A 22,584-nucleotide genomic window follows, 5' to 3' on the forward strand; every position below is an offset into this window, starting at 1 on the left:
ACAATAGCGACTAATATTGACTTTGTGCCAGGCACTGTCCAAAAGATTTTAACGTAAGTTGTCTAATGGAACCGTCACACAACCTTGAGGTAGCTATTATTACAATAGTCCCCATTTTACAGAAGTAGAACTGAGACAGAGGGAAAGGCTAAGTTATTTGCCCCAGATTGTGGTTATGAGTGGTATTACAGATTATCAGCTTTCGCCAGTGATGTCCAGACAGCACCATCTTAAGTGGAGTTGGTCCCTGAGTATGGAACTTGTGTGATGACTTATCACTGCTTGCAGTCCTTGGTACCACTGGGTCACTCAGCTTGTATTTTAGTAAACGGTTGTGATTTGGCCTGAGCTGGACATGGCAGTGAAGGTAAAGGGATGCCTTGCACAGCCAAGTCAGGGCCTAGGTCAGTTGGGGCCTTTTCTATAACCGGGAAAAGAATCTAATATTTGCTGTTCCCTAAAGCTCTGTCATTCCTATCTTTTTTGGTTTTTATTTTTTTTTATTGATACTTATTGAGCTCTACATTTCTCTCTACTCCCCTCTCTGCCTCTCCCCTCCCCTTCAATCCTCCCCCAAGGTCCCCATGCTCCCAGTTTACTCAGGAGATCTTGTCTTTTTCTATTTTCTACTTCACATGTAGATTAGATCCATGTAAGTTTCTCTGAGTGTCTGCATTGTTGTCTAAGTTCTCTGGGATTGTGGTTTGTAGGCTGGCTTTCTTTGTTTTTTGTTTAAAAACCACCTTTGAGTGAGTACATGTGATAATTGTCTTTCTGTGTCTGGGTTACCTTACTCAAAATAGTGTTTTCTAGCTCCATCCATTTTCCTGCAAAATTCAAGCTGTCATTATTTTTTCTGCTGTGTAGTACTCCATTGTGTAAATGTACCACATTTTCCTTATCCATTCTTCGGTCGAGGGGCATTTAGGTTGTTTCCAGTTTCTGGCTATGACAAACAAAGCTGCTATGAACATAGTTGAGCACATGTTCTCGTGGCATGATTGAACATCCATTGAATATAGACCCAAAAGTGGTATTACTGGGTCTTGAGGAAGGTTGTTTCCTAATTTTCTGAGAAATCACCACACTGACATCCAAAGGGGCTATACCAGCTTGCATTCCCACCAGCAATGCAGAAGTGTTTCCTTTTCCCCACAACCTCTCCAGCATAAGTTGTTATCAGTGTTTCTGATCTTGACCATTCTTGCAGGTATAAGATGGAATCTCAGAGTTGTTTTGATTTGCATTTTTCTGATGACTAAGGATGTTGAACATTTTCTTAAGTGTCTTTCAGCAATTTTAGATTCTTCTGTTGAGAGTTCTCTGTTTAGGTCTGTACTCCATTTTTTTTTATTGGATTATGTGATCCTTTGGTCTCCAATTTTTTGAGTTCTTTGTACATTTTGGAGATCAGACCTCTGTCTGATGTGGGGTTAGTGAAGATCTTTTCCCATTCTGTAGGCTGTCGTTTTGTCTTGTTGACTGTGTCCTTTGCTTTACAGAAGCTTTTCATTTTCAGGAGGTCCCATTTATTAATTGTTCCTCTCAGTGTCTGTGCTGCTGGCGTTCTATTTAGGAAGTGGTTCCCTGTGCCAATGCGTTCAAGTGTACTTCCCACTTTCTCTTCTATAAGGTTCAGTGTGGCTGGCTTTATGTTGAGGTCTTTGATCCATTTGGACTTGATGTCATTCCTATCTTGGCCATGCTCTGTAGCTATGTGGCTTCTGCTTCCTCTCTTTTCCGCTCAAAGGCAACAGGACTTGTTTCCGATGGGCAATATGTGAAGGAAACTAACAGAGACCCCAGATAGTCACATTTTCTTTCTCAAAAAAGTTTGGATTTTGGAAGTTGCCAGAACTGGCTTGGAACCCATTCTCTGCTACAGATCCAGCTTCTTCACTTCTTGTACAGATAGATAAACAATCAGCAACTTCCTTGAGGAGTTGTGATTAGTTCATGTACTGCGTGCCATCCAGAAAACTGTAATAGAAAAGTCTCTCTGGGCCAGCCACCTGGAAAACTCCTCTTGCCAGGCTATGTGACCCAGAAAAAAACCAGAAGTACATGCATTTTGGGTTTCAAAGAACTTTGGTAAATTTTTACTGTTGCACCAAAATCTTGAAAAACAATGTCCCCTGATGCTTGATCTGTCAGGGCTCTCTTGTTAATCCAGAGTTAAGGATGAAAAGGATTATTGGCTGGTTTTTGTTTTTTTTCAATAAAATTTTACTTTTTTTTACTGTGATGTATCATTTCAGATGATATAAGGGGGTAAGCAAGAAAAACCTCCCTCCCTAGCTAACTTCTTGCCTCTCAAAAGGTGCTGTCTGTTTTCCTCTCTTTCTCCCTTCCTCCCCACTCTATCTTTCCCTCCCTTTCCCCCTTTCTGAGACAGGGTCTTTCTATGTAATCCCCACTGGTCTTGAATTTACCATGTAGCCAAAATGAGCCTCAGACTTTTAACTCAACCCCCTGCCATGACTGAGTTTTCATTCCTTTTCATCTCTTCTTCCCTCCTTCCCTCCCTTGTTCACCCCTCCCATCCCCTCCCCCCGCTTGCTTTCAAGAGGCAGCAGGCTGGGCGATAACAAGAAAATCACCTGAAAAACCTTGTTTGAGTGTCTTAAATTTCTTCTCACAAGTTTGGTGTGGAGTTTCCTCTCTTGAACATTTAAGTGTAACATCACTTTAAAACAAAACACACAAGGGGTCTGGCAAGATGGTTCATCAGATAAAGCTACTGATTGACAGGCCCAAAAAACCTGAATTCTATTCCTGGTATCCACATCCTCAGTTCTACCCAAAACTGTCTTTGTTGGGGTTACTATTGCTGTGATGAACACCATGACCAAAAGCAAGTTGGGGAGAAAAGGGTTTATTTGGCTTACATTTCCACACCATAATCCATCACTTAAAAATGTCAGGACAGGAAATCAAACAGGGCATGAACCCTGGAGTCAGGGCTGATGCAGAGACTATGGAGGAGTTCTGCTTACTGGCGAACTCAGCCTGCTTTCTTATAGAACTCAGGGCCACAAGCCCAGGAATGGCACCTCCCACAATGGGCTGGACACTCCCCTATCAATCTCTAAGTAAGAAAATGCTCTACAGGCTTGCCCACAGCCAGATCTTTTTTGTTTTGTTTTTTGTTTCTTTGGGGTTTCTCCAAATAACAGCTCTGGCTGTACTGGAACTCACTCTGTAGACGACATAGGTCTTTGGAGATCCACCTACCTCTGCCTCCCAAGTGCTGGGAATAAAGGCATGTGCCACCACTGCCCAGCTCACAGCCCGATCTTATGGAGGCATTTTCTCAATCAAGGTTTCCTCCTCTTCCTGTGATCAAAGTTTGTGTCAAGCTGACATAAATCTAGCCAGCACAGTGTTCTAATTGTCGGCATCCTGACATTGTTCTAGTGGATTTTTTTTAATGTGCATTGGTGTTTTACCTGCATGTATATCTGTGAAAAAGTGCTAGATCCCCTGGAATTGGAGTTACAGATAGTTATGAGCTGCCATATGAGTGCTGGGAATTGAACCCTCTGGAAGAGCAGTCAGTTCTCTTAACTACTGAGACATCTCTACAGCCCCCTTGTGGAACATTTTGAGTACTGTAGACATTAATGCATTGTATTCTTTTTTTTCCCAATGGACTAATGTAGCAGAGACCAAGAATTCAGTTCACACTTCATTTTTCTGCCCTCCCTACCCTGCCTTGCTAATCGGTATCAACTAGATTTTCTACAGTACCCAAGGGGAAATCTATGCCACAGTTGTCCATCCACCCAATGGGAATCATGACCTGTGTCAGCAGATTCTTTGAAGATAGGACAAAGGTCAAAATGATCAGAAGCTAAAAGCTTTTAACTGCAGCCATTATTTCCGTTTCATTTTAAGGAGATCCACCAAGTGCCAGAGAGCTGGCTCACAGTATGCCATCTGCATCGTCCAGTGACACTGAAATGCCACCGGTGGTGATGTCATTGTCACAGTGAAGAAGATGCAGCAGAAGGCTCCAGCTGGATTTTATCCCTTCCACAAGGAGCCGCTTCTTCAAGGACACCCTGGGGATCATCTCCAATCAAGAACTGAAAAACCCGCAGGGATCGGCAGGCAGAAAGTAAGGAGGTGAGTTCAGCTAAAGTCTGGCTGCAGCCATACCACACAGGGAGCTCTGGAGTATGAAGGACTTGAAATCTTTAAGGCAATCCCAAAGGAAGACTGAGCCTTCCTTCTCCTTGGCCATTGGCTTCCAGCTGCAGCAAATGAAAATAAGGCAAGATCATATGGTGGTACATGCCTAAGATCTGAGCACTCATACGGCTGAGCCGGGAGCATGGAGACTTCGAGGCCAGCCTGGGCTACATGGCTCACCCTGTCTCACCTCCCTATCCCAAACTAAAAGTCAAAGCCAACCAATAAAAAAAGAAATTTATGGGTTGGGTAGTGGTGGTGCACACCTTTAATCTCAGCAGTCAGGAGGTAGAGGCAGAGGAAGGTGGATCTCTGTGAGTTTGAGGCCAGCCTGGTCTACAGAGTGAGATCCAGGACAGCCAGGGCTACACAGAGAAACTGTCTTGACGAATCTGTGAAGTTTAGACAGAGATAGTTCAGTGGGAGACAATTTGAGTTCCTATCCCCTCAGGTAAAAGCCAGGGATGTTCACATGTTCACCTGGGGGGATCCTCCTCCTCTCTTCCAGAGCCTCACAGGACTGGTCTTCTGCCATCCAGCCCCATCCTTGGCTCTTCTTAACTCTGTTCTGGGATGGGATGTTCCTAAGTTGTCGAGGCTGGCCTCCAACTTGCCATCCTCTGAAATAGCTGAAATTGTGGGCTTTTGCTGCTGTTCTTAGCTAGATAATTTCTTAGATTTTCAAAAATACTTTCTCAAGGGTACTTGGGCATTCTACACTTTTTCAGGAGAACTCTGCATTCCCCTTACAGAATCCTGGAACTCTATTGGTTGATCTAGAAGAGTCCCGAGGATAGCGGTAAGAGAGGCAGGTGGGTAGGGGAAACAATAATTCCCAGAATAACTCCATTTTTATTATTTTTTTTAAAAAAATTCACCAAACCACCTGCAGACCCTTTCTGATTATAGGTATATGTATGTAGTATATGCAAGTACACAGACATCCGCCCCCCTCCCAAAATGGTGGGACCATGCAGGAGGCATAGGTATCTTTCCAAGCATTGGGAAAATAAAAGTGACAGATATCATTAATATCAATAATTAAAATAATAGGACGGGGCTGGAGAGATGGCTCAGTGGTTAAGAGCACTGGCCACTCTTGCAGAGGTCCTGAGTTTAGTTCCCAGCAACCACATGATGGTTCACAACCATCTGTAATGAGATCTGGTACCTTCTTCTGGCCTGCAGGGACACAGTCAAGCAAAACACTTATACATAATAAATAAATAAATCTCTAAAAAATGCCTTCTACTTTTTTAATTTTTTTTTTATTTTTCGAGACAGGGTTTCTCTGTAGCTTTTCGGTTCCTGTCCTGGAACTAGCTCTTGTAGACCAGGCTGGCCTCGAACTCCCAGAGATCCGCCTGCCTCTGCCTCCCGAGTGCTGGGATTAAAGGCGTGCACCACCACTGCCCGGCTGCCTTCTACTTTTGAACCCCCTGATGGCTGACCAGGAAGTCTAGTCTGTGACTTTGGGGTGACACCAGGAGAGATAGATGAAAGCTCAGCAGAGTCATGTGCCTGTGCATGGGTCATACTGGGAGAGGAGATAGAAAAAGGGATTGGATAAACACAGTGGCCTTAGTCCTGTAGCCCCACCTGGCCGGTATTCCAACACTCTCCCCCCACCCACCCAGCAGTGTCTTCTGGGAACTTCCCCAGGGCAGAGAAGCAGGTATGACTCCCTGGGATACAGGGACCTTACAGAAGCTCAAGTGCAAGACACAGATTTGAACAGGCAGCACCACCGACCTGGCATGTGTCACCTGGGACCAATGTCATTCCTGCTGCCACCCCCATCCTGGAGAAGCCTAGATTGAAACGTTCTGATCACTGCTTGTTGCTCAGTGTCTCCAGTGGTTGTCCAGGAAGCGCAATCTGCTACAACTCTGATGGTCCCAACTCTGAGCAGAGGGAATGAGTTTACTGGGGCTTTCCATTTTAGTCCAGCAGTTTCTGGCAGCCTTTCAGGAAGGGCCGTGATGAATGATTCCTTTCTTCTTTCCAAGGTTTGGCAAAGGCACAGAGCCCAGCGGAATCTGGTGTGGAGGCAGCTAGCTCTGGCAGTGACTAGCAGGCTTCTTAAAATTACTGGAGCAAGATACAGGGTACAAGGGACTTCCCAGCATGGCTGGACCATCAGAAAACCTGCTTGATGCGTTTATCAAAAACAACTCTCTTATTCTTGGTTCATGACCTCTCTCAAGGTTTTCTGTTGACAGTGGAGGAAGTGGGGGAACCTGCCTCCTGTTCTTCCGTGCTGAGGTGGACTGCACACACCCTGCCTGAATGACAATGCAGATCCCTCCCCCGGTGCCACTGTGCTTTGAGAAGGTCTTACTGTGGCCTCACGATCTTCCTGCCGCCTCTCTCCAAGTTGCAGGATTCTGAGTATACACCAGAACACCTAGCTTACAGACCTAGCTTCCAATCCTCACCAGTAAGAACTCCTGTGTTCAGAGACTGCTGTTCTGAAACTGATCCGCAGATCAGGAGCCTCTCTAGAGAGTCATAGGAAAGCATCTCTCATCACCCAGGTGCAGAGACACCCTCCTCACGGGAAGCTCAGAACTCATGGGAATAAGAAAAATCATCAACTATCTACTTTCTCTGAGAAACAGAATAGATTCTGTTGACTTTTATTTTCAATTGCATTACTCCCCTTGGTCCACTGGTTGATTTACTGTTTTTTTTTTTTTTTCTCCAAGTTTCTGGAGGTGGAAGCTTAATTTATTGATTTTCAGCCTTTCTTTTCCTTTTCTTTTGTTTTTGTTTTTTCAAGACAGGGTTTCTTTGTGTAGCCCTGGCTGTCCTGGAACTAGTTTTATAGACCAGGCTGGCCTTGAACTCACAGAAGCCAACCTGGTCTACAAAGGGAGTTCCAGGACAGCCAAAACTGTTATACAGAGAAACCTTGTGCTAAAAAACAAACAAAAACCAGAAAAACAAAACAAAAAGGAAAGGAAAAAAGGAACAAATTGATGACTTCTTCTTTTGAGAGATGATTTCACTTACTTTAAAAAACACACAGGATGATGGAGTAATGGCTCAGCAGTTATCAGCACACACTATTCTTGCAGAGGACTCAAGTTTGAATCCCAGTACCCACGACAGGCAAAGCACACTATCCTGTAATTGCAGCTCCAAGGGACTTGCAGCTGCCGGCCTCCACAAGCACCTGCACTTGCTTTCATCTAACCCCACACAGACACAGACACATTCACACAGTCACAGTAAATATAAAATAATAGAAACATCTTTTAGGGTCCAGAGAGATGGTTCAGTTGGTAAGGGGTTACCTGCAAATATGAGAACCCAAGTTCGGATCTCCAGCACCCATGTAAGAAACGGGACACAGCCTCATGTGCCTGCAATTCCAGTGCTGGACGGGTAATGAGAGAAGGATGCCTGGGGCTTTGCTAGCTCCAGGCTCACTGAGAGAACCTGTCTTAAAAATGAGGTGGGGACTAACTGAGGAAGATACCTGCCATCAACCGTCAACCTCTGGCCTCTTCACATGGTCCCACAAATAAACACATTTTTAAGTGAACAGAAAATCTATTAATATTGCACCCTATTAGGAGTTCAGAAATAGAAAGCACGTGCATGTTGCCAGCCTAGACTTATTCAATTTATTTTACATCATCGTGGTCACTTTTTATAGCTGTTTGGACTTACTTTTTTCAATCACATTATTGTTCACAGAATTCACAGAATTCATTAACAAACTAGTATTTTACATCAGAGGGTTATCAGTAGAAGAGCAGAATAGAAAAGATGCCCATGAGCTCCAGTCTGATTAGATAGAGGTCTAGAACATTATTGCTTTATTAGTCCTATTTTTAAAAATTATAAATTATTCCTAGGAAACCCACCCTGTCAGATGGTCTTCATTCTGGTCACTCATATCTGATTTGTAGGTACCCAGACCCATAAGTCTGTGTTGTGCTGCTTCGGCAGTTCTGAGGGCTGGCTGAAGCCAAACAGTGCCCCTCCGTGTATGTTTCTACATGTAAAAAAAAGTAGAAACATTTTCTTTTCGTGTCTTTCTTTCTTTTTTAAAATTGTCTCAGTCAGTAGCTCAGGCTGGCCTTGAACTCGCTCTGTACCTCAGGCAAGCCTTGAACTTAGATCCTCCTGCCTCAGCCTCCCAAGTGGCTGAGATTCCAGGTCTGTGCATCAGGCCTTAGGGGCAGAAAGCTCTCCCACAGTTTCCTGTTTCTTCCCTGGTCTTGTGGCTAATGGGCCGCATTCACACATGGGCCTCTATGCAAAACTTGAATTAGATCTAAACAAGAGTTCAATAAATGACTAAAGCTCCTATGCAAGAAGCCACTGACCATGCAAGAGATACATCTGAAGCAACAAAAATAGCTCAAGTTTAATGTGTGAGGAATGCCTTAAAGAAAATGTCCTTAATGATCATCATCCCGGGTGGCTGCTTAGCACTGGCTTGGCTTGTCAGTGACATACACTTGAAGACTTCTAGTAGGCTTCATGGCTGGGTATTTTTTTTTAAATTTAGTTCCATTTAGGTTTCTATTTTGAAAAAGGATCTTGGAGATTTCCTTGCGGCCCCTGATGCTCTGTGGAACCATACTGGGATAGGAGGTTGGCTTCCTCAGGGACACTGGTCCTCCAATGGCATTTGGGGCAGGATCCCTGAGAGTGGTGACTGTATCAAGTTTTGGGGACGGGAGCAGATGCTGTGTGAACAATGCAGGCTGTTGCAAGGGCTTCAGTTCAGCTTCTTGTTGTTGTCTGTGCCATGCACAGAAGCTAAGAAATCGACAATGAGCTTGGCTGTCTTCCTCGGTCTCTCCATCACCACGGAGTGGCCACAATTTTCCAGAAGCTCCACCTGGCAGTTAGCAATGGACTTGGCCAATATATCTGCCCCAGACACATCGAGCACCTGCAGAGGAGGAGAGGGAAAGAAAGAGTACACAAAGATGTCGATGCCCCACAGTACTGCTGTGGACCGTTTCTACCTCTGACACCTGGCAGGGGTCAGGAAGAGGGGGGTGAGTGGAAGTCATCAGCATGCCTCCTGTTTGACTCTGACACATGGCACTAGAAGTGCAATGCTGCCAATGCTAACCAGGTGGAAAAGACTGAGTTCCTGTCTGCACGGAGGTGAAGACGGAGGGGGCGCCAGACATCAAGAGATGAAGGTAGCACGATGTGAACAGGGGCTCTGCAGAGAGGAGCTGAGGGGGCAATAGGAGGAGAGAAAGGGAAGACACCATTTCTGAGTTCTGATACAGCTGAGGGAGTAGAGGAATCTTTACAGAAGGGGAAAGAGCATGAGTGTGAGAGGTCACGGTAAACCGGGGTCAGGCAGGACATACAGAGCAGAAGGAAGGCCTTTACTCTGGCCTTTCCACCACATCCATGCTTATTCCAGATGGGCGATTGAATCCATGGCCTTGTGCATGCGAGGTGGAACGCATCACCCCCTGCACATCCCCAGCCCTACACCAGCCTTGGGACAGTCGGGAGTCTTGAGACTTAAGGGGAACAATTTGAGTAGTTGGTTCGATGCTGGAGTAGGAAGCCCAGGGGTAGGAAAGCCCCACTAGAAAATACAAGAGGTGAAGGCTACAGGGAGAACCTCCATGGAAGACCTTTAGGGACACCCAGAGCTTCCCCGGGACTGAACAACCCATTCACTTTTATTTTAATTTTAGTTATCCCCCTAGTATGCCTATGCCTAGTGGGATCACTTTTCCCTCCATATTCTCCTTTGAAGGTAGTTTTGCAGTCATGCCCCTAGGGCTAATCAAAGTCACCTGTAGGTCTTCCCAGCCAAGGCCCCTTCCTTTATCCTTTATGGGCAAAAGCAAAGACCTCAAATACGCAAGCTGTTTCTGAGCTTTAGTCTCATCAACTTGAGGTTTCCAGCACCCTCAAGTGGGGTAGGCAGAAAAGAGTATGATGGAGCATAAAAGTCAAATGTCATTGTTCTCAGCTCACAGAACTGTGACACAAGAAACCCACCAGGGAGGCCCACTTTACAGATCACTGCTTGCTTTTTTCCACAGGGCCCTGTGACATACCTGGTCTTGTTTTCCCCAAATGATCTGTGTTGGGACCTTGATCTTGTCCATGTTCTGATGCAGAGAGTATCTGGATTTCTCGCTGACGATTTCCAAAAACACTTGTAAGGAAAGAAACACATAGTGAATGTATGCAGGGTCTCACAGGTACCACAACAGCTAGAGCTTCATCAGGTTCGGACCACTCCACAGACAGAGGTTTACAAATTACAAGGAAGCCAGCCACCAAGCTGCAAGGTGGAGCAGGGGTACTGCTACTTACACTTCCGGTAGAAGCCGTTATGAGGGATGCGAACATCAACAAGGCCTTGAAGGATCTGAGGATGAAGAATGCAAAGTTAGAAAACAAGAGAAGTCTCACTTCCTCCAGCCTCTTATGGCTCTGGGGCAGCACAGGAGAGAAAGCTCAGCACTTTCCCGCACTACCTAGGGCTGGGTTTGTGAACCCTCAGAAGGCAGAATACAATTGGGAGGCTTTAAAAAAAACAAACTGAGCTGGAGAGAAAGCCCAGTCACAACACTTGCTGCTCTGGACGATCTGGTTTGATTCTCAGCACAGACAAGGCGGCTCACAACAACCTTTCTCTCCAGTTCCAGGGCTCTGATGCCCTCTTCCGGCCTCCAAAAGGCTCTTCATGCATGTGGTGCACAAATACACAGGCAAAGCACCTTTCACATTAAAAAACAGTAGTAATAAAAAACTAGGGAGGAACTTGGGAAATGCTGCAAAGCCAGAGGTCTGCACACTACGTTAAAGACACTAGCATGGCATCTTGAGAAACTCTTGGTTTAATTCGAGACAAAAAATTGGGTAAACAAAATATCAGATCATTAGGCAATACTATTCAAATGCAGAACAAAATTGAACCATAAGGACTGATGATCCTATAAACAATGATGGAGCTGGGGACATACATAGCTCAGTTGACAGAGCGCTAGCCTAGCATGCACTGAGCAAATATAGACAGGCCAGATCTCCAAGCCTTGGGCTACTAACACAAATAGGTGGCTATGGCCATCTGTAAAGCAGTTCCTTGCCTCAGGACTCAAAGTCAAAGCAGAGGGCTCACAGAGGTAGCTGTCAGTCCTCTCATCCATGAGGGACAGTCCAGACTCCTTCACCACACCTTCTCAGGAGTCTTATGCAGGCCAAAGTTGGGAAGACTAGTGTTATATTCCTCAAAAAAACACGCACTAAAAATGCTTGGTCTTTAGCCTGTGGTGCCACTGAGGTGCGACCTACTTGGAGAGGTCATTGGTGATATGCTTTTTTTTTTTTAATATTTATTTATTATGTATACAATATTCTGTCTGTGTGTATGCCTGCAGGCCTGAAGAGGGCACCAGACCCCATTACAGATGGTTGTGAGCCACCATGTGGTTTCTGGGAATTGAACTCAGGACCTTTGGAAGAGCAGGCAATGCTTTTAACCTCTGAGCCATCTCTCCAGCCCCGGTGATATGCTTTTGAATGATATATTGGGACCCTGGCTCCATCCCTGTCTGCTTCCCGTCCACCGAGAGATGAGCAGTTCTGCTCTACTGCATGCTTCCTGCCATGATGTCCTGCCTCACCAAAGTGAAGGGGCCAAGTAACCATGGCCTGAAACCTCTGAACCCATGATGCTCTCGGGTATTTTCCCACCACGATAGAAAGCTCACTAATATATTAAACCACGGCTGCTTTGGACTAAACCAGCTCTCTAAAGCATGGCTAGAATCACAGAGGTTCTGTGTAGAAGCACAGAGGTGAGGGAAATGACTGTTATTTAATAACACTGTGTTCCATGACAGACATTTCTTCTTGCTTCTCCAACTCTGCTTAATTCAGTGCTTCACAACCTTCCTAATGCTGTGATCCTTTAACACTGTTCCTCACATTGTAGTGACCCCCAACCATAAAATTATTTTCACTGCTACTTCATAACCACAATTTTGCTACTGTTATGAATTGTAATATAAATATCTCATATTTCCTATGGTCTTAGGTGACCTCTGTGAAATGGTTGTTCAACCAAATGGGTTGCAACCCATAGGTTGAGGACCACTAGCTTAATTGATCGATAAATTTATCCATTCATCTTGTTTCCCTGAATCCTGTATTCATTACTGTATTTGCTTATCCATCCACCATATATTATCCAGCCATCATCCCATCCAACCAAACAACCAACCAATTAACAACCATCCACTCACCGTTCCATCCTGCAGCCTTAAGCCACATAAGCATACAAATGCATTAACTCATACATCTCTCTATCCGGTACCTACATATCCACCGACTTTCTCTGATACTAAGGCATCCTATACTATATCCACCACCTACGCAACCTATATAATTGGGACCTTCTTCATGGAAGTGCACTGCTAAAGGCTAGAGATAGACAGGCCTGGTCTTACAGAGGACAGAGCTCCTGTGAACAAACACAACCTCAAGATGGCCTAGTGGACTCAATGGCATGTGGCCCTACCCTCCTGGGAAAGAGAGGCTTCCGAAGCCAACATGTATTTTCTCCCAGTGTTTTCTCTTTTTTCTCATTTATTTATTTATTTATATATATATTTATTTATTTTTATTTTTCGAGACAGGGTTTTTCCGTAGCTTTTGGTTCCTGTTCTGGAACTAGCTCTTGTAGACCAGGCTGGCCTTGAACTCACAGAGATCCGCCTGTCTCTGCCTCCGGAGTGCTGGGATTAAAGGTGTGCACCACCACTGCCCAGCTCCCAGTGTTTTCTCATCCCTGACAGCTGAAAGCATTGAGTCTCCTTTGGAAACAATATTCTAAGGATATCACAGCTAGAGGAGGACAGTGCCACTTCAGAACTAAAAAGATATCGAGGACAGATTACACCACAGACACAGAATTGGGATGCTTCCCCAGAAGTGTGCTGCCCTTATTAACTAAGTCATGGTCACAAAGTCTGTACAGCGTCCATTCTCACAGCCTAGGAGGACCTCACCTCACCCTGAGGCAGGGTCCATTGCTTACAACACAGGGAGATAATCTGGGTTTATAAGGTCTCAGCTGTGGACTTTCCTCTCTGTTCCTTTTCCTCAAATGACCTCGTTCAGACACACGGTCCTCGATATCTTCCTCTACCTCCTGCTTTACATTTAGCCTGGACTTCCCTCGGCACCACTTAAATATCCAACTGCCTGCCTGACACATCCCTTGGAGGCCTCAAAAGCAATCTGAACTTGATATATCCAAAATGGAACTCAGCATATGTCCCAAACCTGAACTTCCTCTTCTCCTTTCCTTGCTCAGAAAATGCTACTTTACCCATTCAGTCTGGGTAAAACTGGAAGTCACTGCTCACTTTTCTTTCTCAACACCACTTCCGACCCGCCCTTAGTCCTGTCCATTCTTTCTCACAACCCATCTCAGCCAGTGCTGCTACTCCAGTCCGTACCATCATCTCTAAGCCACAGCATAATCTAAGTAGCCTCTGTTCTTATTTGTGTCCCCTATAGTCCTTCAGTGGCTCTCCTACTTCGCTTAGAAAAAAAAAGACTCATTCCCACAAATTACAAGATTTTCTCAGCAGCTCTTAGGAGACCACGAGGTCACACTGTGCTCATCTTCAATGTCACTCAACGTCATTGCCTTTCACCCACGTTCTCTAAAAGCACCCTATTGTTTGGTGCCTATTTAACAAGCTATCATCTCTTATGGCAAATGTCTATCTTGGTGTTTTAAAAATTTTTTGAGTTTCAGCATCAACAAATATAACCCTCATAGATAAAAAGCCCTTTGGATTCATTCAAAATATTTTTTTAAATGTACAAGTCTAAGAGTCTTCTAATTTTTTAAAATGGAGAATGTGATTTAGCCCCTGACTCTCTTTCCAGCTCCTTTCTCCTTCACTCTCTAGGCTTCAGCCACTTGCTTTCTTCCATGGCCATGGATCTGTGTATGTTTTTTCCACTCTACACACGACCCCTCAAGTTACTTTATCAAGCTACCCCTATCTCCCCACTTTAAATACTTACACCACCTTCACTTCACCTCTAAAATTGTTTACAATTTATAAATTTCTGTCTATTAGTTGTCTCCTTCCCACACTGGACTATATCTGCCCAGGAAAATTCCCTGTGTTATACATTTACCATAGTGTTCAGCGTGGTGTCTGACATATCACAGGCATCTGGTGAGCTACATGCTGAACAACTGGAGCAAACAGAATGGAGTCAGACAGTAGACGCCAAAGGACACACTGGGGAGGCTGTGTGGAGGACAAGGGTGTGGCCATGACACACATACCTGCTGGGGCACCTTGAACCGGACATAGGAACAGAGCTGGAGCATCTCACTCATCTCTTCTGGGGTAGACGGGATCAAGGGAATTTTGTGAATGGCAGCTGAGTCCTGCAGCTCTTTGAGCCGTTGTACAAACTGATTATCAGTTGAGTACTGCAGGCCTGGGATGCAAAACAAAAGAGCCAGATGATACACCTACCAGGTGTATTGTGCACCTGTGTGCAGGACATGTTCAGTGACAAACTCAGCTTAACACGTCAGGTTTCTTTCACTAGGAGATCCTTTTGTTTTTCTTTCTTTCTTCGTTGAGTGCTGGGATTAAAGACGTGCACCACCACCACCTGGTTAGAAGATCACTTTTTAATTGACACTAGCACCCTTGCTCAAAGTAAAAATCATATTCTGAGAAACACTGGAAAAAAATATATCATCTGAGATATTTTAGGGTTGGAGTTAAGCATGGAGGTACATACATGCCTCAAGAGGCGGAGACAGGAGAATCACAAGTTCAGGGCCAGCATATGTAGCTACATGATAAATTCTAAGCTAGTACAGATTAAAGCGACAGCATTATGTTTTAGGACTGACTGCACACACCATGGCACGCAGAAACTCAGGCTATCCCCAAGCTTCTCGAATCAGAATCTGCATTTCAACAAGCTGTCCAGGGATGAGAACGGTGGAGTGTGGGAAGACTAGATGGTGCCTCACTTGCACTGCTTTCAGCCTGCAGTAATTACTTTAAGGAGCTTGAAGGACCCGTATGATGGAAAGAAAGCACAGGGCTGCCATGACCGGCAGCTCCCTCCCCTGACCTGGATGCCCTCCCCTTTGTGGCCAATGCATAAGACACAAGGGAAAGAAAGTAAGTGCGGCACATAGGCTTTTCCTCCAGAGAATATCAGCAGAGGGGAGACTCCTTTCGAGACTGCTCACTGTCACGTGACACAAGAGACTCTGATAGCTAACATCATATAGTAGGGAAAGAGCCTACTTCTTGGTTTAACATAGACGAAGAACTAGATTTCAGGGGAAAGCTAGGCATGGCCTGGAATCCCAGAATTTGGGAGGTAGACGTGGAAAGATTAGGAGTTTAAGACCAGCCTTGATTACATGAGACCTTATGTTAAAAACAGACAGGCAGTTGCATCTTTAATACTAGCCATCCTTTAGAAACCAACATCTTACGGTCAGGGAAATGGCTCAGTGCATAAGAAGCTCTTGCTGTGTAAGTATGAGGATGGGCATTTAGAGCCCCCTGTAGAAGCTGTATCAGCCACCTGCAATCTCAACCCTTGGAGATAAAAACAGGGGAGCCTGTAGCCAGCTTGCTAGCTAGACTAGCCATAACTGGCAAGTTCCAGGTTCAGAAAGAGATCCCACATCAACAAAGTGGACCAAAGAAGACACTAAGCATCAATTTTTTTCTCCTACCACCAAAGAAAACCACACATTATAAATCTATGTCCAGAAAAGCCTGCTGAGATGGTGTGCTCCTGTAATCTTAGCCACACAGGAGTCTAAGACAAGAGGAATGCACGTTTGAAGCCAGCCTAGGCTACATACACAGCGAATTAAAGCCAGCTGTAGCAAGAGCCTAACTTGGGGGATGGGCGAGGATTCACACAACCTGCCCAGATTTGTTCAGATCCAATACTGTTTCACAGAGACTCCTCTTTCATTTTAATCATGGAATATGTCCTTTGAGAGCATAGGCAATTTCATCAGGTGGTCTTAAAAGCTTTCAAAGATGGCCTCATAACTTCCTGTAATACCCTTTAGAAGTTGTTCTAAGATGACATCTCTATTAGAAACAAACTAACTTAAGATGTGGACAAGGAGCTCAGTAGCAGAGTACTTGCTTGGCCTGTAGGACTAACCTACTAACCCTGGATTTGACATTCAGCATCATAGAAAAGTCAGATCCTGACAGATGATCAAATAATGACATTCCTTTTTTCCCATTAGCCTTTACATCTTTTCTCTTTTAATTTATATTGTCACTGCCCCCCAAAGTCATATATATATATATATATATATATATATATATATATATATATAATTTTTCGAGACAGGGTTTCTCTGTAGCTTTTGGATATTTTTAAGAAAAAAATTAATCTTAGGTTTAATATCTTGTGGTATCCTATACTGGACTCTGATACACAAAAACAACATGGTTGGAAAAATGAAATCAAATTCAAATAAAGTTTGGGATTCAGTTAATCGTCGGGCACCAAGCTTGACTCCATGGTTGTGGCACAGTCACTGTGTGATTGATGCGAGCTGTTCACAACAGACAGAACTGGGTAAAGGGCATATGGGATTCAGCAGTACCTTGTCAACATTCCGTAAATCTAAAAGAATTCCAGTGGGGCCACTGGCAGTGGGGCCAGGATTTATCCCTACTGCTTGAACTGGCGTTTTGAAGCCCATTCTCTTTCAAGGGATGCCTTGCTCAGCCTAGATATGGGGAGAAGGGCCTTGGTCCTGCCTCAAAGTGATGGACTAGACTTTGTTGACTCCCCATGGGAAGCCTTACCCTCTCTGAGGAGTGAATGGCGGGTGGGGTGGGGAGAAAGTGGGGAGAGTGGGAGGAAGGGAGGGAGTGGGAACTAAGATTGGTGTGTAAAATGAGAAAAGATTGCTTAAAAAAATAATATAGGGCTGAAGAGATGGCTCAGCGGTTAAGAGAACTGACTGCTCTTCCAGAGGTCTTGAGTTCAATTCCCAGCAACCACATGGTGGCTCACACCCATCTGTAATGAGATCTGGTGCCCTCATCTGGCCTACAGGCAGGATACTGTAATAATAAATCTTTAAAAAAATATATATATAATAAATGTTTTATAAAATATAAAAAAGTTTAAAAAAATTAAAATCATTTCAAAGACAAAGCTTATAAAGAAAAATGTAGGTAGGGTATGATCCTAACTTGTTTCCCTTCTTCTTCTTTTTTTTTGGTTTTTCGAGACAGGGTTTCTCTGTAGCTTTGGAGCTGTCCTGGAACTAGCTCTTGTAGACCAGGCTGGCCTCAAACTCACAGAGATCCGCCTGCCTCTGCCTCCAGCCGGGCTTGTTTCCACCTCTTCACATGTAAACAATCAATCTTAAATTTCCACCCCCTCCCCTCTTCTCTGTGGAGCAGGGCTGACTCCAGTTAATTCAGCCTGGCTATGGTTCTCATCACACAAGCAATGCCTATCTCTGGGGTCTATATCAGAAGGATAAATTTTTAAAGGAGCCACAGCAGAAGCTGTGTGGATGCTTCTTTAAATTCAAGTCACCGGTTGCTCTGGTCACGTCACTCACCAGCAGGGCACACAAGACACAGGCTGCAGACATCAGCTGGGTAGTGAGCGGCGTATACTCCAGCCACGTGGCCACCCATGGAGGTGCCTATAAGGTGAAAGGGCTTTTTGTTCAGCTTAAGGCACTCTACAAACTAGGAGGAGAAATGAAAAGGAAGCATGGTTACGGCTGAGATGTCAGTGACGACTACTGCAGAGCAGAGATGCCTCCCCTCAGTAAAACTGAACACTCTGCTGGCTCTGACACTATCACACCCAGTTATCTAGTTGAGCCCTGTAATGGATTTATAGTTTGCTTTACAGGGCGCATATGGCTGTAGGGTCATTTCGAAATATAAAATCAAACAACAAGGATCCCCTTATTAAGTCATAAACCGTTCTGTAAAAAGTCAAGGCAGCAGTGGTTTTTTCCTATGGTTCATCTGGTCCCTGTTGTAACTACTCAGCTCAGCTGCTGTGTCACAAAGGCTGCCAGAGACAATACATACCTAAGTAAGCAAGCACGCTGTGTTCCAACAAAATTTAGTTTACAAAAGTAGGTGGCAGCTCTGGAGCCATAGTCTGATGGCTCCTGCTTCATTTGAAGCCCTCTCTGACTAGACATCTGTCCAGTCAATGATCTACACACTTGTCCCTCACTGGAAAAATATTACTGGATATGTGTTATTTACAAGGAACTATGGTTAGCTGCTGAGGATACAGCAAAGAGCCAGACGATAAGCCCTTGTTAAAATATATAGTTTAGTAGTGGAGGCAGAAATGATCAACTAAATATCCTTATTTCGAAAAAAACATCAATGTGAACCTGAAACAAACTATTCTGTTAAGAAAGGGCTCATGGGTAATCATAACCTTAAGAGAGGGCCAGAGATAGATACTAAAATACAGCAAAATGTAAAGATTCTGCCCCTACCAAACAAGCGGAAAAATAGACCTCCACAGGGGAACAGTTCTGTAGAACTCTAAATGCCTTTTCAGAGGGCTAAGAAACTGCCCAGATTACATTTCTTCATGTATGAATCGGCAAGGGATGTAACCCCGTGGGTAGTGCGCTTGGTTAGCATGCATGAACTCCTTGATTTTGTACTTGATTCCCAGAACCACAAATAACACTCCTGGTAGCACATTGCTGTAATCATTGCTCTTGGGAGGTGGAGGCAGGAGAATCAGAAGTTCAAGGCAACCTTCCACTACATGATACCCTATTTCAAAAAATAAAACAAAAAAGTACAATAGACTTAAAGGAAATAGATCTGTAACGAGTTCAGGCTCTCCTGAACGGACCAAAGATATCCCTAGGCTACCAATTTGTTTGCAATCACTTGGAGACAGAATGTACTACAACGTGGCTATGAACCAGTGTGCAACTCTTGCCTGCTTTCCATATGTGAGAAGATACAATCTATGTAGTGATGAGCTGCGGGCAGGCTGCCCCAGAAATAACAACACACAAATTGTATTCTTTTAAACACTGCCTGTCCCATTAGTTCCAGCCTCTTATTAGCTAATTCTCACATCTTGATTAACCCATTTCTAATAATCTGTGTAGTACCACGAGGTGGTGGCTTACCAGGGAAGATTCAGCATGTCTGACCTGGAGGCTGGCTCCATTGCATCTGGCCTCACTTCCCTTCTTCCCAGCATTCTATTCTGTCTACTCCACCCACCTATGTTCTGACCTATCAGGCCAAGCAGTTTCTTTATTAATTAACCAATGAAAGCAACAGATAGACATTCCCACATCAAATCTAGGCAGTTCGAGTAAAGCCTCCGGCTTACCTGGTGTACCCTTTTAACTTGCCCATCTATGGACAGGTCATCCAGGGAGGAGCGGGTGGTACCTTCATGGCCAGGCATGTCCACGCAGACCAAGTGCAGGTTCTTGGGAAGGAACTGAAGACCCAGACAGTCAGTATGTGATCTAGAAAAACACGTCTGCCCATTTCTCTGGTGAGGTAGCAGCTGCCCTCTACCCAGTGACTCAGAGAGTCACTGAGATTATGTTTCTGATCCTCCACATGTCTTCCGTGATATATATGAGTAAGTATCAACAGAGCCTCATATGGAGGAGAGGAACTCAGGAATGGCACACAGATGAAGAGAGGCTCAGTGGGTGACTGGAGAGAGGATGCAAAACTCAGGCTAGCAGGCTTACATCTTGCACTTAATTTTTTTAAATATTTGCCATTTTTTTTTTTTTTTTTTTTTTTTTTTTTGGATTTTCGAGACAGGGTTTCTCTGTAGCTTTTTTTGGTTCCTGTCCTGGAACTAGCTCTTCTAGACCAGGCTGGCCTTGAACTCACTTGCCATTATGTTTTAAATATCAATTCTCTCCTTCCACCTTTATGTGGGTTCCAGAGATCAAACTCAGTCTACCAGGCTTGCATGGCAAGTGCTTTTTCCTCTAAGCCCACATCTTAAAACTCCTTAATACTGTTTGCTCAGTGCTACTTCTTTTCCTTCCCATGCCATACTTCCTCCAGCCATGTGGCTTCGAATCAGGAGAGATGGTTCCCAGAGCCTTGAGCAGTTCCCAGAGACCAGAGTCAAAGGAGCAATACTTTTCCCCAAAGCCATAAGGCTCGTTTCAACTTTCTTTTATTTCTTCATCAAGACCTAATTCTTGAGATGATCATTCCCCCAAATCACCTTTCCTCTGTTTAAAAGATGCACTGACTTTTATCCATGAGTCTGAAAACATATCAAAGATGTTTAACGAAGGGGGGACAAAAAGGATTAAAGGTTTGAAGATGGCTGTCCTCACGGTGGCATCTGGAAAGATGGCACATGCGCTTTCCCTTCTAGTGACACTTATGATCTCTTAGAAGTTGTCCTATTTGAAGTAGGATGCTGCTTTCTCGAGACAAATGCCAGCCTCAGTCACACCCTCCACCAGCTAGCTAGTCACTCTCCCAAAATACAGTGAGAGGCAACACAAGTCCAACAGCACAAAAATGACTTGGAAAAGGATTCTGAAAAGCTGCCAGATCAAGACCATTTCTCTAAATGATTAAGGAAAGAAAAAAGAACAAATAGCAGAAGGATGAGGAGTTTCGGGGCAGGCAGGGAAAGGAAAGGAATGCGCAAGAACAAACACTTGGGAAAGGCCCAGGCTTGAGCATCATGGGAGCGTTCTAACACCCCCATCCCACCCCCACCTAAAAATATCTCCATGGTGAGAAGATTCCAAAGGCAGTTTTTTTAAAATACTATTCAATCAGGCCGGGTGGTGGTGGCGCACACCTTTAACCCCAGCACTCAGGAGGCAGAGGCAGGCGGATCTCTGTGAGTTTGAGGCCAGCCTGGTCTACAAGAGCTAGTTCCAGGACAGGCACCAGAGCTACAGAGAAATCCTGTCTTGAAAAAAATAAAACAAAAAATCCTACTCAGTCAATTCTGTAACACAAAAAAGGCCTGAGCAATGTACTTTGTTAATTTTAAGATGAATTTGAACTGTGTTCCCACCCCTCTCCTTCTATGATGGAAGAGTCTGGGAGTGTACCTTGACCACGCTGAGCCACATATCCTTGTGTGCAGAGAAGCCATGCAGCATGAGAATGGACGGTTTGTGTCCTGGCCTGCCCCGGAAAGAGTAACAGAACTGATAGTCCTCATGGTGCACATAGCGAACTTGCATGCCCAGTGTCCTCCGCCAGTACCTATGGTGAAGAAAGGCAAGACACAAGCATGTTCAGGTAGTGACTTTGGGAGGGGCACAGGTCCTCTCTAGAGAGTCTACTTGGTGGCGACGCAGATGCTTCTCCCAGCTCTTATCCTTTACTTCTCTCTCCAGGAGCACTAAGAGGAGAAGTAGGTCACATGTGTTTGGAAAGCAGAAGGGTAGCAGGGTGTGTATGTGTTTGTGTGTGGGGGGGGGGGCGGTGATGATGGATGAACAGGAGAGAATAACAGGATCAGTATGCGCTACATACATGCATGAAAATATCATAAAACTCATTACGCTGTGCAGTTAATATATGGTAATACAGAAATGAGAAAACTAAAAGGCATAAAGAACTAGCACCTGAATGAAAAACAAAACAAACAACAGGACACTACACACAACCCCTTCTGTTAGACAGCTCTCAAAGCTCAGTGAAAAACAAACAGGACACGACACACAACACCTTTTGTTAAAGTGCTCCCAAGACTCCAGAACTAACTTACTGCTCAAGATCTCTCTGCACTGCTTGCTCTCTGGTTTCATTCCTCACAACACACAGCGAAGACTGAAGGCTCAGCTTCTGTTAGTTATATAAGCCTTGGCAAAGCTGTGGCTTGGCCTCTAATCCATTTCAATACAAAATTACTAACTGAAACAAACTGAACACTCAGCATGAAAAAAAAAATCTCTTCAAAGATAAAATAAAATTAAATTATCCCAGTATCTTCCCTGTAACAGACTTTATACCAAAGCAGCAGTCAAGTCTTGCAAAAGTAAGTGAACGGAAACAATGTTAACGTTTTGTATGACCTAAGCGCTATATAATCATGTTTACTTGGATCTACAAACAAAAAGTGTGGGTGTATCACAAGGCACCATCAAGGATCGGAGTAGAAGCAGAGAAAGAGGTAAAGAGTAGGAAGGGGAAGAGAGGAGCCACGGAGAGCTAGGACTATTCCTTCTGATCGTTTTGCAATGACTGCATTGCCTACTCAAAACATTAAAATGGTAATAAAACTAGCTTGCCTAAGACTCATTATAGGAAGAAAGCAGGCCTATTTTAGTATTCTAAATAATGGTTCTATAACATGAGTTTG

At 44.4% G+C, this 22,584-nt stretch overlaps 1 protein-coding gene across 4 annotated transcripts in view; it reads right to left on the bottom strand.

The window, feature by feature from the left end:
- Positions 1-7,998: 7,998 nt before the first annotated feature.
- Abhd6 (abhydrolase domain containing 6, acylglycerol lipase) overlaps positions 7,999-22,584 on the bottom strand; it is a 47,197-nt gene continuing 32,611 nt past the window's right edge. For 3 of the 4 annotated variants that reach the window (XM_057770932.1, XM_057770931.1, XM_057770930.1), the window contains 7 exons: positions 21,326-21,482; positions 19,603-19,716; positions 17,825-17,957; positions 14,519-14,676; positions 10,516-10,570; positions 10,254-10,354; positions 7,999-9,109 (listed from right to left, as the gene is read on the bottom strand). In XM_057770932.1, the coding sequence (XP_057626915.1) occupies positions 8,933-9,109; positions 10,254-10,354; positions 10,516-10,570; positions 14,519-14,676; positions 17,825-17,957; positions 19,603-19,716; positions 21,326-21,482 (895 nt within the window). In that variant the 3' untranslated portion in view covers positions 7,999-8,932. Of the gene's footprint in view, positions 9,110-10,253; positions 10,355-10,515; positions 10,571-14,518; positions 14,677-17,824; positions 17,958-19,602; positions 19,717-21,325; positions 21,483-21,990; positions 22,032-22,584 lie in introns of those variants that run through there. The other variant, XM_057770933.1, reaches the window with a different exon arrangement.

Source organism: Chionomys nivalis, chromosome 5 (genome assembly GCF_950005125.1).
Source record: "Chionomys nivalis chromosome 5, mChiNiv1.1, whole genome shotgun sequence".
NCBI lineage: Eukaryota > Metazoa > Chordata > Mammalia > Rodentia > Cricetidae > Chionomys > Chionomys nivalis.